This window comes from Lepisosteus oculatus, chromosome 12, assembly GCF_040954835.1.
Source record: "Lepisosteus oculatus isolate fLepOcu1 chromosome 12, fLepOcu1.hap2, whole genome shotgun sequence".
Classification (NCBI taxonomy): domain Eukaryota; kingdom Metazoa; phylum Chordata; class Actinopteri; order Semionotiformes; family Lepisosteidae; genus Lepisosteus; species Lepisosteus oculatus.
In genome coordinates this window covers 21167822-21186084 of record NC_090707.1, presented here as the reverse complement: position 1 = coordinate 21186084, position 18263 = coordinate 21167822, and the positions used below count along the sequence as shown (strand labels likewise).

Here is an 18263-nt window from a genome sequence, read left to right as displayed (position 1 = left end):
CCCCTAAAAATATGTTCCAGGCCAGAAGGAGAGGGCATGTGGTGTCAGTTAGAGCCAAAGCCTAATTTGTTGCAAAGAATGGACACTTTTTAAATTAATTGTGAAATTCATAAAATCCATTTAGCCTTCCTGCAAATAATGACAGTGCAGATGTCGAACTTTTTTTGATAAATTCCAGATGTTGACTTGGTCTTCACAAAAAAAACTTTACATTCAAACCATAAAAATTATTTAAACTCTGCATAACAATATTTTTTTTTCTAATAAGATGTCTCTGGGTAAACTTTCTATTTTAATTAATACTTCAGTGTGTTGGATTTTAAACAACTGAGACATTTCTTAGTAACCCAAGTTACTTGGATTTAAAATTAACATTCTTCAAATAATATAATTTTCTACTACACAGGTATACTCTTTTTGCTATAGTTATTCTACTGCAGTGATTTTGGGTTTCACAACAATTGTTTCAGAAAGTGCTGCACAGCATGTACAAGTTATTAATCTAATGTTTTGTTTGGGTCCACATAAGAAGAATAAAAAGATGGTTTGAGTATTTTCTGGTGAGTTTTTGACTATAGACTTTTTTGTTCATTATACTGTTAGAAGCAATTATGGTTATAAAATGTTAATTTCTTTTTTACCTTTTTTTAGTTTTCTCCGAGGTGTGCACCAAAACTGATGTGAAGGACTGTAATGACTGCATAACCTCGGGAGCCTTTTGTGTGTGGTGTAAGAAACTGGTAAATACAATGTAGATAGATCCCAGTCTCTTTACTACAGGCAGTACTGGGTCAGTACTGAAGCAGGCCCACCCCACCCCCCAATGTAAATAAAACAATTCTGAAAACTAAAAAGCACATTTAAAAACCCAGCTGCAATAATTAAAAAATGGACAGTTCTGTTTAAAAAACATCTCTATTTTCTAATCATTTAGGTATGTTTAATTATCTTAGCTCATAGCCCATTTGGAAATGAAGAAAATTTGTTTAAATTCCACCAAATGTTTTTGTAACGATTAAAACACACACCTTCTTCAGCCTGCGGAAAATCTAAATTGACCATATCATGTGCTCTGTGTCCATTTCTGTTGTTTCTTGTTTAAAATACATCTGAGAAGTAATTTGCCTAACATGTTATAAGGTTTGTCAAGCAGTGTTTTCTAATCCTTTTGTCATGTTTATTGCCAAGCCAAAACGCTGATTTTGAAAGCTGCAGAAGTGCAATGCTTTTTTTCTCCAACAGAATTTCACCAAACCCGGAGAGCCAGACTCAGCACGTTGTGACACCAAAGAAGCACTAGAGAAGTTAGGCTGTCACAGTACAGACACTGTCAATCCTAATAGTTACCACACTCTGGAAAAGAACATTTCTCTAAACAATGGAAAATCTCCTGTTCAGCTCGCACCTCAGGAAGTCAAAATGGTGCTACGACCTGGTTAGTGCTTTTTTCCTTGCTTTAGTCTTTTTTAATAAGTAAATGTATATTTATCTAATGGATATACTACGATGTAAAATTTAACAAAAAATTTGCGTCAACCGTTCAAAGCCTCCAATAGTGTCTCCTACACTGACTGCACAGCTGTGTTAGGATGAAAAGAAATCAAGCTAACTGCCTGATGGGAATACCAATTTTTGCTTCTGAGAGTGGGCCTGACCAACCTACAGTACCTCATTTGGATCTGAGCTGCATGGGTATTTTCAAAGTACAGTCTTAGGGGACTTTGTTGATGTTCTTCTTTGTAGACTACTTTGCTTGGCTTAGATATTTAATTGTTTTTATCTTATATACTTGTGGGGATAAGAGAGCATATTGGCCCCCTGTTCTTTGCTGGCCTTGTTCCTTGTCCTCCATCACAGCCTTGTGTAGGCCTTGTGAATACAGTTGTTCTATATATACAGTATATATAGATATTGATATATCCTTTTATCGTGAATTAATATAAAGAAACAATTAATTGGTTCATGTACATTCAGTACGACAATCTGGAAAGTGTTTTGAACATTGAAATGTGAATTTTTGTCATTCTAGGCAGGTCAAACACTTTCTCTGCCGTATTTAAGAGAGCACAAGGCTACCCAGTGGATCTGTATTACCTCATGGACCTCTCCTACTCCATGAAAGATGACTTGAAAAATGTAAAAACACTCGGAGAACACATCTTAAATGCTCTGAAGGATATTACACTTCATGCAAAGATAGGTAACGTCTTACTACATTATCTTTTTACCTCTTTCTTGTCATCTCTTTTCTAAAGGAATCTGGAATTTTCAAGCGTGGTCTTGCAATATTGAAAGTGGACGGTGTTGCTGGTGTTCTTTAAAAAGTGCAACTTTGATTTGGTATGCCTTGTGGTGCTGTACCTTAAAATACATTTGATATAAATTTAAAAAAATCACATTACACATCTGGAATCATAATCTGCCTATTTTCTTTATATATTCTTTCCACTATATTGCACCCACACCCCTCAGGTTTTGCAATATTAATCAGACATTTGTTATAGCCATTGTCAGTTCAACTAAGTTTCAGGAAGCATGGAAAATTGCGAAGTCATCTTTGTCTAGCGCAACAGTGTATTGGTTGCTGCTGCTGGTCCATGAAGAAATATAGAGAATAAAACTAAGTAAAAAATAACAGACAGACAGACTGCCTCTATCAATAGTGCAATATACTGCAAATTAATAACTGAACATGATTTCTAAAAAAACTGAACCTTATCCCTACTATCAGTACAGTGTTATGAGTTTTTTGAGGACAGTCCACTAACTGTCCACCTGTGAGTTGCAGGGTGACCAGCAGCCATATCACCCTGCAACTCACAACTGGCAACCCACTGAAGCTAAACAGGTGTGAGCCTGGTCAGTACCTGGATGGGAGACCTTCTGGGAAAAACTAAGGTTGCTGCTGGAAGAGGTGTTAGTGGGGCCAGCAGAGAGCGCTCACCCTGCGGTCCATGTGGGTCCTAATGCCCCAGTATAGTGACGGGGACACTATACTGTAAACAGGCGCCGTCCTTCGGATGAGACGTAAAACCAAGGTCCTGACTCTCTGTGGTCGTTAAAAATCCCAGGGCGCTTCTCGAAAAGAGTAGGGGTGTAACCCCGGTGTCCTGGCCAAATTTCCCATTGGCCCTTACCACTCATTGCCTCCTAATAATCCCCCTCTATGAATTGGCTACATTACTCTGCTCTCCTCCCCACTGATAGCTGATGTGTGGTGAGCGTTCTGGCGCACTATGGCTGCCGTCGCATCATCCAGGTGGATGCTGCACATTGGTGGTGGTGGTGGAGGGGAGCTTTGAGTGGAATGTCCAGAAAAGCACATATAAGTGTAAGCAATTATTATTATTAAAAACATTTTGAGAGTTTACAGTTACAAATATTTCTCCTACCTTTGAATTGGTGTAATACAATAAAGATTTGTAATTCTAGGCTTTACACAAAGAAGTCTTACACGCAGATAACAAAACATAAATGTTTATATAACACTGAGACTGAATAATCAAACTTATCCTTAGAACTCTACATTATAAAAAAGATTTTGTGGAGTCAGTTAAGAGAACAACAAGCAGCAATAGGGTTTAAAACTGAGTTCAGGAGGTTCTGTTTCACACAAATAATTGTGGGTCTTTGATAAAATTTTAAAACTGGACTTATTGACTATAATTTAACAGAGAGTTGACTACTCTAATCAAAAGAGTAGTGAAAATGTTACAACATGTGATGCACCTGTTACTTCACTGCAGGTCCTACTCTTTTATTTTTAATGAGTTGTTCATACAAATACTAAAACGAATGATGTCAATTGGTTTAACTGCTGAAAAGCTCTGGTTAAAAATATTTATTTTGAAAAATAAACTACCAATATTAATCCATTGTTTAGGGTTTGGATCTTTTGTGGACAAGACTGTTCTACCATACACAAATACCAACCCAGAGAAACTCAAGAAACCATGCCCCCAAGAGGAACTGTCATGTCAGCCAGCATTTGGCTATAAACATGTGCTGAGCCTGACAAGTGATGAAAATCGTTTTAATCAGGAAGTATCGCGGCAGTTCATCTCAGGAAACCTTGACATACCTGAGGGAGGCCTGGACGCTATCATGCAAGCTGCAGTCTGTGGGGTATGTTTCTTTGATCGATATTAGCTCTCCGAATGGGTCTGGCCAGTTCCTGAAGAAGACAACTTCAGACAACAAAGAGGTCAATATGGCAAAAAAAAAGATACAGAGGAACAATTTCACTTAACAATTACACAAGATCATATTAACACAAGATCAGGTTTACTTTAAATAAAATCAAAAACTTCTGAAATGAGGCATTTACTGTATAACTGCCTAGGATAAGGTAATAAACAATGATTAAAGCTCTATATACTGTAGTTGCATTCAATAATTTGATAATGTTTCCTACATTACAATTGGCATTCCCATTTTTGTATCTTCTGTACCTACTGAGTATTAACTGAGGGGACTCCCACTCTTAATTTCTTGCCAGTCAATGTTAGAAGGGTCTTCTATATAAAAAAACAACTCAGCACAGATTTAAAGATCTTTTATCTTGGACTTTTCCTTAGCATGTAATCTTAAAGATTTTATGTAACCATTTTAAAAGATCTGAGAACCTTCTGTTTTTAAACGACAATTATTTTATTTTTCAGCTTGCAGGGCCTCAAAGTTTTAATTTCAACAGCCAGTGAATTTTGGCTGATGAAGAAAAGTTTTAAGCTGAAAGTATGAAGTGCTTTTATGTACTTCAGGCATCTCGGTATACTTCAGTATTTTCAGACTTCAGAGTTTTTTGGTGTATGGATTTACTGCTTTAAATTACCTTTGAGGCCACTAAAGAGAAACCTGATTTGTCTGAATTACAGGATAAGATTGGCTGGGGGAATAATACCCGCCTTCTGGTCTACGCCTCTGATGCTGGATTCCATATGGCTGGTGATGGGAAACTTGGTGCCATTCTTACCCCGAATGATGGGAAATGTCATTTGGAGAATAATCGCTACACCAAAAGTGATGAACTGGTGCGTTTTTCATTTTCAAAAATCTATATCAGGATTACTATAAAAACAAAATAAGTAGAGTCTCATAAATTATGTTTATACATTAATATTGAAAACAGAAAATAAGACGGAGATAAAAACATTCCAACATTTTTAATAAAAAGAACTCTACTAGAATGCAGCTGCAGTACAGAATTTGTTTTGATGCAGTATGTTAGCTTTTTAAGAATTAGGTCTATTACGGTTAGTAAAGAAGCTACAGTAAACTTCAAAAGCCTTCCTTCTCTCAAGATGTTGTGCATTGATTTTGGGGTTCTATGGTAGCCCTTTTTTACACAGTCTTTGAAACTGTTCAACATATATTGCAGCACCTCTCCTAAAGTTAGTTTTTCTTGCTTCTACACAACATATCTCTCATATCATGTCTTTGCTCCCCTCTTTCCAAAGCATTCTGTTCATTTCAAGCTGTCGACTTTTCTGTGTGTCACTTTTCAGCCTGATTTTCAACCTGAGTTCTCCCCAGAACTGCTCCCTTCCCTGTCATTCTTGTTTTTAGCCAACACTTTCACCCTAATTGTACCCTGCCCCAACCCCTCCCTCCAGATTCTGCATGCTTTGACATTGCACTGACCTCCCGTATCTTTCTGTGGTTAAACATCCTGTAGTGAAACTTACCTCATTACTTCAGATTCTGAGATGCTTCTAATGCCTTCTCTGGTCTTTCATCACCAGTACTCCAGCACTGTCTGTATCCTTACACAAGAGGTTCACATCACAGGGATTTTTGTTTTAGTGCTACATGTTCATTTTTCAAGCACAGTGCCATATGTTACTGTTTTACTCCTTGTTTGCTAAAGATGTCCATATTCTGCATTTTGCTTTACCATATAAGTTATGGGTTGCACGGTGGCTTGGTGGTTAGCATTGATGTCTCGCAATGCTGTGGTCCTGGGTTGAATTCCTAGGGTGCAATCTATGTGGTAATTGTATGTTCTTCCTATATTTGTGTTGGTTTTCTCCCACAAGTCCAAAGACCTTGTAGGTTAATTGGCTTCTTGGAAAATTTGACACTGGTGTGAATGTGTTTGCGTCTATTTGTGCCCTGTGACAGACTGGTGTCTGTCCAGGGTGTATTCTGCATTAAGCCTGTTGGCAACCAGTATAGACTCTGGTTCCCCCACCACCCTGTTTTGGGCAAAGAGGTTAGAAAATGGTTATATGTATAACTTCTAGTATACTAGCCACACTCCTAGGATACTTATACTTATACTTTTCAGATAGCTTTTACAGTTACCTTTGTATATTACAAGTATTCATTATACATATATAAGGGCTATGGGAATATGGAACAAGCTACCCAGACCTATTTTGGAAGCTGATACCCTGGCTTCTTTCGCAAAACAGCTGGATGAGACCCTTGGATCAATAAGATACAAATTTCCCTTGAATAATGGAAATTGTTTATTTTATTTTGTTTTTTAGGACTACCCTTCTGTTGGGCAGCTGGCGCAGAAATTATCAGAGAATAACATCCAGCCCATTTTTGCAGTGACAGATAATGTACAAAATGTATATAAGGTATAACTTTTTTTTACTATTTAAACTCCAGTGAATTTTCTGCATAATATGTCCAAAAATACTCCCTGTTTTGCTAAAATGTAAAGTCAAAACCTATCTACTGTAATTTTAACATGTTCAATTGATTCTGTCTAAACAACAATTCGAAATGAAAGCTTAATGGCTCTGCTAAAAACATTCACATGTATTTATAATACAAAGAATCTCTATTAGAAAGCAGCTTCACTAGGATATTCATCATTGAACGTCTTCAGAATTTGTTTTGATGCAGTACATTAGGTTTTTCAGAATTAGGTTTATTATGGTTTCTCCAATCTCCAAATGTGTGAAGGGAACAGAAATTGTGGTTTAATTATCTATTAATGCATTACTCTTATACTCATAGGACCTAAGCACAATGATTCCAAAGTCTGCAGTTGGTGTGCTATCAAGTGACTCCAGTAACATCGTATCTCTAATTCAAGGTGCCTATGATGTAAGTTATTTACGCATTTCAAGCTCTGAAAACTTTATATAGAGTAAAATAAAAAAACAAATTAATTGCTTTATGCATTATTTGCATACGTATGTAACTTGTATGAAACTGTAACGGATTCGGGTTCTCTGGGCCTGTGCCCTCGCCACTCCCACCCCAGTTCGTCCCTCCACCATGTGGGTGTGAAACGCGGGTCTCCAATGTCGCTCAACAGGGGTCTTGCCAGATGAGCTTAAGAAGACCTTCGTCAGCCCAGGCGGCCAAGATCCCTGTTATGTGCAGGGGCGTATTCCTTACAAAACCTTAGTTTATGAGCAACATTTATAACACTTTATTGTAATTGTTTCTAACAACATTAAATGTAAAGATATAATATTATTAAAGGTACAGATATGTTAATAATAAACCAAACCCAAATACTAACCCTAATCTTAAAGAAATATATGTACAGTACTTTCTGTTTGTGTATACAAAATATACGTGTACATAAAATATACATATTTATCATATACTTATAATATGCACTGCTGTAATGAAAGTTATGCATTAGTGTATTTTGGAGAACAAAATGGCATGTTATGCAAGCCACAACAGACTGCATTTAAATGAAACAACCAATTAATAACATCAAGATATCCCTTTGATATACAGAACTGCTGCTATGCACTTCCCACTATTAACAGTTCTGTAATAAAAAATGTTTACTGCCATTTGTTTATGTTAGAAAATATGTTTTTAACTTTTTATCTGAAATTAAACAGTTTTATCTGAAATTAAAATTCTTAGTAAATTTACTGTACTGTGTATTTTCGGTCAGTTCAGGTTAATTAAAACACACTTCTAATCTAAATGCAGCAGATATAAAGACAAATTGCAAACCAAATGTAAACTAAAGGTTTCTTTATCAATAAACACACCTCCCTATTTTGCAGAGTCTTTCCTCAACTGTAATTCTAGAGCACAACCGACTACCAGAGAATGTTAAAGTCACATACAAATCAAAATGTAGTGATGGTTCAGTAGCAAGTGGGGACAGAGGAATTTGTAACAATGTGAAAATTAATGATGAGGTAAGAAAACATTTCCTCTTAAATGTGAAATGGGGTACGTGTAAAAAATAATAATTGGGTTTAGACTGTTTTCTTATCCAGATATGTATATTATAAAGTAAAGTGAATACAGTGTACAGTACAGTATATATAATATGTACAGTGTTACTGTATACATTATATACTAGAACACTGACCAACTGAGCAGGGGCACTCAGTAGTGCTTACCATCCATCCAGATATACATATTATTATGACAACTAAGTGTTAAGTGGTCCCAATATATCTGCTGACATCTGTGAACATCTGGTTGAATCAGTGTGTGGCTGCTAGAGATGGTCCAACTTAATCCTAGGGTATAATTAGTGTATTCATACTTTCTTGCATTATCTTCACATACCTTTGTTAACTTTAGTTTGTTAAGTGCCTACAGTACTAAGACTCAACTTTTGTCTGTTACTTTGCTCGGGAACTCCGAATCCTAATCCTGGAGGGCAAATGCAAGTTGGACTTGTAAAAATTTTAGTAAGCTCATGGTTGACTTACTATAATTGAATGAGTTTAGCAGTTTCTTCCAGTTGCTCAGATTCCAAGGCTTTAAAGAGATAAAGAAAACCTGCAGATACGCCTGCCCTCCAGGACAAGGACTAGAGATAAATGACTTCGCTGTTTCTACAGAGAGCATTACCGATTCTAGAAGCTTGCTATCCCCTAAGACACAAAGAACGTTACAAATCTCTCTTGCATCACATCATGTACATCGGTGCAGCAACTCCACACTACCGAGGAGGGGTCTTGTTACATTCATCTGATGAGGCTGCCAATTCCATCAGCCAGGCAAACAACTCTGCATGTCTTGTCTCTCTCCCACGTTTATTAAGCTTTAACCAAAGTGCTGAGGCATTTTTTCCTTCCAACACATCATTTCAGTTTACTGTTCTTCACTGTAATATTTGCATAAGAAAGAGTTTTTGACCTCGACCTCTGTTTTTGGCACAGATTATTTTTGAGGTGACAGTAACAGCAGAGAAATGCATAGAGCCCCAGTCCTTTGAGATCAGACCTCTGGGGTTCACAGAGACACTGACTGTGAAAATAGAAACACGCTGTAAGTGCGAATGTGATGAAGCCTTGGAAACTAACAGTCCATACTGCAGTGGGAGTGGATATATTAAATGCGGAATATGCGGGTAATTTTTTTTCTTGAATTTCATAAATCCAAAATGTAAAAGATTATTCAGCTTTACTTATTTACAGAATGTTAAATCTTTTTATATTTATGTTATATGTTTTATATTTTATCTTTATATATTATTATTATTATTATTATTATATTATTTTATGCTTTATGAAAAATCTAATAAAAAACTAAAGATTAATTATTTAACTCTCAAAGAAAAACACATTATTTTACATGAAAATAATGAGGCCATGTCATAATTCTGTCAGTAATTTTGACTGAAACTTTTTTCCATGTTACTAGTATGTAATCACACAGGTAACTACAGTAGAACCTATGGAGTTTGTCATTCTAGCCAACATACTGCTATAAATATAGAGTATAGTGTTGCAGATGGGGTGGCCCATCTGAGCTGTCACAGCAGCAGAATTTGACCATTGCCCACTCAATTTTACATGATGGACATCTGCTACCCTCGTCTACATAAGAGACAGGTTTCTATTTATACTGCACACCCCTGACTTAATCAGACCCAGTAGCCTTGTGCTTCTCTGTGTTGATACACATTTAATGCAGCATCATTGACAGGCAATGACAACAACAAAACATACATAAAACAACAGAACATTATTTTCTGTGATGACCTACATTTTCTTTGTGGTTGGGGTCAATGAAGATAAGAGAAAAGAGATGGTAAAGAGGTTAGAAATTGATAGCATGATTGTTCCATTAAACGCTTGAATCATTCAGAGATACATTGATTTCATTTAAAATATATTTATATTTTATTTAAACTTTACCTTAGCTGTGATTCAATGATCATTTTTTTGTCTCACAATAATGTTTTCCTTTCATATTTCAGTCAGCCTGATTCTGGACTGTCCACTGCATTAAGACATTGCATTAGTAAAGTCAAATGATTGGGCCATCATTTGAAGCAGGGGGCACTTTAGGGGATCCATGCATCTTTTTTTTTTTCCTCTTCATCCAATTCAATCATGGTTTGGGAGAGCTGGAGTCTAGCCCGGCAAGCAACAGGCACAGTCCATTGCAGGGCAACCACAGACACATACTGTACACGTTCACATTCACACCAGGGCCAATTTTCCCAGAAGCCAATCAATGTACAATACCAGTACTGTATGTCTTTCTTCAGTGGGAAGAAACTGGAGCACCAAGATAAAATTCAAACAAACAAGTGGAGAGCATACAAACTCCACACAGATATCTCCCCAGGAAATAAACAGGGCAACACCACCAACCTGATTTCCCTAAATGTGCAGTGTGTTGATCATTTGTGTCACACCTGTTAGTCTCACTGAGAGGCTGAAAACCTTCACAAAATGTTTTTCCCTACTGTCATATATATAGTTTCTTGAATATTAACTTCCATTTCTGCCTGTTGACAAGACAATATCACCACTGCTGACTGTGCAGTCCCAGTGATTTTGGAAACGCAGTGGCCAATGCTGTATTTTGCTCCCAAAATGGCGGTCCTTTCTACTGATCCAATCTCTTTTCTTTTTCCTAAAGATGCAATCAAGGTTTTAACGGCCAGAGGTGTGAGTGCAAAATCGGAGACAAGTCCGAGAGAGACCTGACCCAGGCTTGTCAGCGAGACAACGGCACCATCTGCTCGGGGTTCGGAGACTGCGTGTGCGGCATCTGCAACTGCCACGCGAGCGAAGACGGCCGAAAGATCTACGGGAAGTACTGCGAGTGCGACGACAGGAGCTGCGAGCTGCACGACGGCAAGATTTGCGGAGGTCAGGAAAACCATGTGAATTCGGGGCAGTTCAAAGAGTGTGCGATGCATTTGAATAATCATGCCATCCCCTGTCGGCAGGTCACGGAAAATGTGACTGCGGAAAGTGCATCTGCGACCCTAACTATGAAAGCAGCGCATGCCAGTGCTTGAAATCTACTGAGAACTGCAAGAACTCCCGGGGGAATGTGTGCAGTGGCAGAGGCCGCTGTGAGTGCAACGTGTGCCAGTGCCAGGCAGGATACAAGACTCCCTATTGCGAAGAGTGCGCGGCCTGCCCGTCACCCTGCCCGAAATATGCGTAAGAACATCATAATATAAAACCTTGTACGATGGCACAAAGGCGCAGTGATTAACATTGCTGCCTCACAGCCTTTAGGCCCCTCTAGGTGATTTTTGCCTGGAGTTTTTATCTTCTCCCCGTGTTCACATGGGTTTCCTCCCACAGTCCAAAGACATACTGTCATGGTAGGTTAATTGGCTTCTGGGAAAATTGGCCCTGTTGTGAGTGTGGCATATCTGTGTTTACCCTGCGATGGACTGGCATCCTGCCCAGGGCAAACCCCACCTTAGGCTTTTTGCTTGCTGAGGTAGCATGCTCTGGCTCCCCCGTGACCATGAATTCAATAAAACAGGTTGTTTCGGGACTGCAAAATGGTTTCTATTCTGACTATGAACCACTACAGAGTTAATTCCCAGCATTCAATGAACCATTTCCTAAACATAATCAATATGTAAATATAAAACCATAAGTTAATTTATCAGAAAATGCACACACTTGAGGAGTACAACTTTCTCAGAAAAAAATATTTACTTACAGTTTCTATTTATTTAAGTATATCTTAAAAACTGGGTAATATTTGTTGGGGATCCTGAAGTTATTAGGGATCCAAGAAAAGAAAGAAAACTTAAAGTAGTTTCTGGAGTTTGAAGCTGTGGCATGAAATCCATGCTTTAAGCAATCTAGTCTAGTTTTTGTAGTGACATTGCTATATGATTGTGCTAAACCATTATTATAAAATCCATGTCTCAACTTATTTATTTTTTTAGGACATACAATGTGGTAAAATGTCCCTTTTATAGGTCAGAAGTATTCATCATCATTCAGTTCATGTGCTAAATTGTACGGTATCATAATGACTGACAGTATCTTTTTCTGAAAAATAAAAATCATAGTGATTTCTGAATGCTTGCACTATGGCAAGAGACCTTTGGGATATCTTTTATTTCACAATTCCAGTGTCATGACAGTTGCTTGCCAACAGTTGCTTGGTGACAGTTGCTTGCCGACAATTGCTTGATGACAGTTCTTTGTAATAACATCAGCTTGCCAGCTATTTCCTCAACCAGGTGAATTAAATCCAATTGAAAGAGTTAAAGTATAGATAACACCATCTTTTTAAACTCAGCATCACAGAGAGCTAATCTGAACGAGCTGATGAATAACCAAATAGTCCACACTTTGAATATCTTTTCTTTTAATGCTTACACTCAACATGGAAATTAAAATGGGACCATCACATACTTTTTGAAAAACCTGTCGATAAACAATTTTTACAAAAATAATGTGAAACACATCTAAGATGTTCCCTTGATATATTTATGACACATTTGGTAGTCTACAAATTCAAGTAAATACCTGAAACATTCACTTGAATTTCACAAAATCACCTGAAGCTTTCATTTAACCAAGAGCAGATTTCCACCTGCTGTAGATTTGGAATACACAAAAACATTTCAGAAACATGAAAGTATATAGAATTCTTAGATATCTTCCTCACACCTTCCACTACAAGCCTGCCAAACCTCTTTCATCTTTATTAGTCTCACCCAAAGGCTTGCAGAAACTCAGTTGCTTTTCTTCAACTTTTTACCATGCCGATTAAGATTTTCTAAACAAAGGTCAAGAAAGGGTGGACAGCTTTGAAAACGTTTTCCACATGAAACAATTGTCACAGGTAAATTGAGAGCACCACCCATGGACAGAATGCTTTACCCATCCATTTGGTGGACTGGAGCCTATCCTGGCAAGCAAGCGGCGAACCGCAGGATACACTCTGGCCAAGATGCCAATTCTAAGCAGGGCACACACAGACACCCTATCAGTATGTCTCTGGGCTGTGGGAGGAGACGGAGGCACCAGGAGGAAACACACACAAGTACAAGGAGAACATACAAACACCACAAAGATAGCAACCCAGGAATCAAACTCAGGGCTCCAGCCATGCAACACCAAATATGGATATTTTATCTACAAATACTTATTGTCACCAAAGCTTTCCTAGAACTGTTTTGGGGAATATTGGTCACATGTGACTTTTTAATATAAACTTTGAAGGTGTCAATGTAGAGTATAGAATATTTACCTTTTACTTTTATGCTTTCAGACCTTGTATTGAATGTCTGGGGTTCAACACTGGCCCATTCAGTAAGAATTGCAGTGAGTCATGTAGGAATATCATCAAACATCAGATAAAGGAGGATGTGGGAACTAAGAAGGTTTGCAAAGAAAAAGACACCGAAAACTGCTGGATGATCTTCATAATGAAGGAACTTGATGGCCAGAATATGTATGAAGCCTTGATCAAAAAGGAAAGAGGTGAGATATTTGATATTGTAAAAACTGTTATATGAGATACAGTATGTGTTTCATTCTGTTCACAGGAAAAAGTTGCCAAAAACTGAAGAAACCAATATTATCATTAGCAAAGAACCCAGCTCTAACTAAATGTGTTCACTGTGTATTCATTTAGTACTGCCAAAACCAAAGGAACATTAATGAAGACAGACAAAAATGTTCAAAATAGAAATAATATTTATTTGTTTTTAATATACTTTGTTCTTTAGTATTTCTATTAAGAAATATTATTTGATCAAATGATCCAAAATTCTTGTGTAGTATATGTGTTGGAACCCTGGATCCAAAACATCTGCACAGGCCAGATATACTGTGTGTGAAAGTCTAAAAGGTTACTAGATGAAAAACCTTTCTCCTGACACAAGGCATCCCTCTTGAGAACTCAGTGTAGAGATATCACCTTAACAGGCTCATTATACACTTTAAAGTGTGTGTTATGCTTGGGAGAGCATGAGCTTGCAGTCTTTAGTCTCTTAGTCCATAATGTCCAGGATATTTAAACCCTGCTCTGCCACTGATCTAGTGCTCTGCCTTTGAGAGACCTTCTGACAACAGTAGTGCACTTTGCAACACTAGTCTGTGTCTCAAAAGCGTACTCTACCTCAATCCTTCCTGAAAGACTCTCTGTCTGTCCTGGACTTGTTCTGCCAGTCTTCAGCCACCTACTGACACAAGCACCGGACCAGTGGCACAGTTCCCTGCCTATAATCCTATGTTGTAGCTCAGCCACCATGTCCACACCTATCCTGTTAGTTGCGCTCACCTCCTTGTCTTATGTGATCCTGATCTCCATCCTGCTTCCAGAATCTCCTCCTGTCTTCGTCGTGCTTTGCCAGTCTCAATGCGCTGACCTACTTCAGCTATCTTCACCTGCCTTATCTCCTCCTAGAGTCCTGCTTTTGGGTTCTCCAATCTGTCAGAAAGACAATGCTTTTGGGTTCTCTGAACTGTCAGAAGAAGTTCCATGTCATGTGCTAAATATAAAAGCTTTGAAATTAGAAAAGAGTTTTTTGTGTGTGGAATGAAAGGTAGCTGAGGCTTAAAATTATAAAATGAAGGTCACTATGTACACTCACAGAAAGTACATTATAGGCAGTCAAAGTGTGAATGTCTGTTATCTCCAGTCACTGGTGAATCAGACGTACAGTAGGCAGCAGTAAAGGTAATGAAACTATAGTATACACAAATTACAAAGGGAAAGATTGGTCAAAAGAACTTCAGAACATTGCATATAAAGGGCCTTTGTCAATCCTCTCATGTTTCAGAATGTCCTGAGCCACCCAACATTGCTGCCATTGTGGGGGGTACGGTAGCTGGAGTAGCCCTCATTGGCTTTGCACTGCTGCTCATCTGGAAACTGATAACATCTTGGATGGACCTGAAGGAATATCAAAAATTTGAAAAAGAAAAGCAGAAGCAGAAATGGAGTAATGTAAGTAATTTTACTTACTAACTGTTGTGATTCATATATTTATGTTTTCAGAGTTTGTCTAACGCATTCACTGGAGTTGTAATTCAGTACATTGACCTGAAGGGAAAATGCACTTGAAAACAGTAGTTATACCACATTTTTTGGGCATAATTTCAAACTACACAATTTCAGTCAAACTACACAGGCTCTTCAGGAGAAACGAATCAAATGATGGCTACCTAAAGCAGTAAATTAAAGTAGTAAAGTAGTAAAGTGCTTTATGCAAATAAAGCACACAAAATACATGACTTTCATATAGCAACTGAACTGTATTTTTTCACTTCTTTCATGGACAATGTCTGTAATGTTGAAAATATGTTTTACAGCAGAATGTCACAAGATGGTGGCCTTGATTCTGACCACAAAATCCACAAAATGTCTTGTCCGAAGCCTTTGAAGGCTTCTCAAGGCAGTTCAACCATAACTCTCTATCGGATACCATTATTCCGTTGTGGAGTGCAGTTCTCTACAGAATGCAACCCTGATACTTTGTATCCCATTTTTGATGGCCTGTGCCCCATCTATATACACTCTAATGTGTTATCAGTAGCTCACAAATGGTTAGCCAAAAATTTTCTATTTCAATATATACAGTGAAAAAAATATAGGCATACCTGTGCATTTGTTGGTGTCCTGGGTGATAGCTCTTAAGACAGACATCTGGTTTGTCTTCACCACTTGCTTTGAAGTTAATTTGACCTGGCCTGAGCTCAGTTTCTGCTTTTCTTACTTTAGTACAATTGTTTTTGTTACTGTGGTACAATTTCCCCACCAGTGGGCACTGTGAATCATACTCTCCACAGTTTTACGGACATTCATATACTGTAGTTATATCCCTGCTCATCCTGATGTACAAGGGCAACCAGCCATAATGAAATGTTAAAACACTATTAGTTCTGACCTATATATCATATGAGTAACATGGATATACAACAGCTGTTTCAGATTGTTCTATACCTTTTGTTCTTTTCACAAATTTTTGAAATAACACGTCTTACACTATTATCAAAGAAAGGCAGCCTATTCTGATTCATTTAGTAACGTTGTATGATTTTTGAGAATGAATCAGGGTACGTTGTGCTTTAGTTTTGTTTGTGACATTTCTTGCAATGTGTCATATTTTGCAGGATATATTTTGATCTTTTATTTAAAGTTTGAACAGAATGCCAGTAATGATATTTTTCATTAATCCCGTCTTGTTTTATTCTCTTAACAGGCTGATAATCCACTTTTCAAGGGTGCCACCACAACTGTAATGAACCCCAATTTCTCTGGTGAATGAACATTTACATAATGTTATTACAAAAAGAAACTACATAATTAATTACAAAAGAATGGTTCTTTTTTATTCTTTAAACTATTTGAAGCTTAAATAATATACAGTAATATACTGTTGTATTTGCAGTGCTACCACTGAATGATAAATTCGTAAGATTTTAATTTGGGCCAATTAAAAATTTACATCTAGCACATAACAGCTGTAAGATGGTGCATCAGTTTAACACCATTATAGTCTAATACAATATAATGTTTAAAAAATAAAGATCAGAATTATACTTATTTATGTATAAATAACATCTTCACAAATTGTTTTTGGTTATTCCAAGTTAAATGTTTGCTTTCTTATTATAAACATACAAAGCATCATTGCACTGTAATTGGGTTTTATGCTTGCATATTATTTTGGAATATAATATTATATTGTTTAATCTCTGAATTACGTGGAGTGTTTTAGCATTTTTTCTCATATGAATGCTACCTTATGTTATGCCTGTACAGATTCTGAAAATGCATCATGCATGCATAGCATCAGTCCAGAGTGCACCATACATTTTGAATTATCCTCTAGTCTACGAGTACCAGTGCATGCGTCACCAGTCTGATCTCCATTCCTGATAAATTGATAGCAGTATGCAAAACAAATAATCAAAGCACACGTCCTATGAATGTAATTCTTAGTTTCACAACTCTAGTCTCCTGAGGGTTCTGGATTTTACCTAACCAACCTCCTGATTGCTGAGGTATATTGAAACTTTAATTGAACTATTTTCTTTATGTGCTATGGTAGCTATAAACTTTTAATATTTTTCTAATTCATTATAAATACACATTGTACAAAAACCACCATAATAATTAAGCATCCACACTTCTGTAGGGATCCAACTCCTATAAATCCTGACATATACAGCATACAGAAAGTGTACATTTTAAAGAAGTGAAATTTGGAATTGGGTGGAACAGAAGCTAGAAAAGCAGGACTGAAAAGCTACTCTATATTTCCGATGAATTGTGGCACAGAAGTGGCCTACTGCCTTCTGTTTCCAGCTTTGTTTCACCTAGTAATTGCATTTGTCTAGCAACAGCACAAAAATGAGGGGGCCTCGTTTTATTTAGAATTAAGTCTATTAAAGTTTAGGATTAGTACTTAATGAAAAGAACATGAAAATGTTACAAACAAGCTGATTGGTTGCTCGTGGCTTTCTAGAATCTCTCCCAGCCAATGAAGGATTTCAGAATATCAATTTGTACTAAAGAGGGCAGGGTAGATTGTTTCAGATTCTTGTACCCATTTGCGTTATGAGCATTGGAATTGAAAAACTGTCAGTATATAGACATTTCCAAAATAACTTGCATTTTCTAAATCATTTAAGGGCATGAGCTTAATGTTGATTCTTGGTGTTTGTTGAATAATTCTGCAGTGTAAATGTAGGCCACTACTTAGATTTTGAGAGAGCAACGGTATTTCAATTTAAAGTTTTTTTTTGTAAAATGCTATAAAGTTGTGTCCACACTGAAATAAATTTTGTAAAATGCTATAAAGTTGTGTTCACACTGAAATAAATTACATATGAAAATGTATAGTGTCTTTTCTATATTTAACAACATACATCTATCTTTCCATTTTGTAATAATGCTTTATTTAATAGGCAACAGGCACAAGGTGGGAAACATCCACAGACACAGAGACACACATGTACTCATACCAGGGCCAGTTTTTCCAGAAGCTAATTAACCTACCATTATGTCTTTGGAAATCTTCAACCAGTGCTGTCATTTTCTCAGCCAGGCCGGTTAAAACCAAAGTATTAAGTAAGTTT

General features: G+C 37.2%; 1 protein-coding gene across 2 annotated transcripts in view; it reads left to right on the top strand.

The window, feature by feature from the left end:
- Positions 1–18024, top strand: part of itgb2 (integrin, beta 2) — a 28114-nt gene extending 10090 nt beyond the window's left edge. For both annotated transcript variants that reach the window (XM_015359275.2, XM_015359276.2), the window contains exons 3-16: positions 652–740; positions 1243–1435; positions 2030–2200; positions 3884–4125; positions 4875–5030; positions 6492–6587; positions 6973–7062; positions 7995–8132; positions 9111–9301; positions 10825–11057; positions 11138–11357; positions 13444–13655; positions 14960–15126; positions 16382–18024. In XM_015359275.2, coding sequence (XP_015214761.1) covers positions 652–740; positions 1243–1435; positions 2030–2200; positions 3884–4125; positions 4875–5030; positions 6492–6587; positions 6973–7062; positions 7995–8132; positions 9111–9301; positions 10825–11057; positions 11138–11357; positions 13444–13655; positions 14960–15126; positions 16382–16447 — 2264 coding nt within the window. In that variant the 3' untranslated portion in view covers positions 16448–18024. The remainder of the gene's footprint in view (positions 1–651; positions 741–1242; positions 1436–2029; positions 2201–3883; positions 4126–4874; positions 5031–6491; positions 6588–6972; positions 7063–7994; positions 8133–9110; positions 9302–10824; positions 11058–11137; positions 11358–13443; positions 13656–14959; positions 15127–16381) is intronic.
- The last annotated feature ends 239 nt before the right edge of the window (positions 18025–18263 follow it).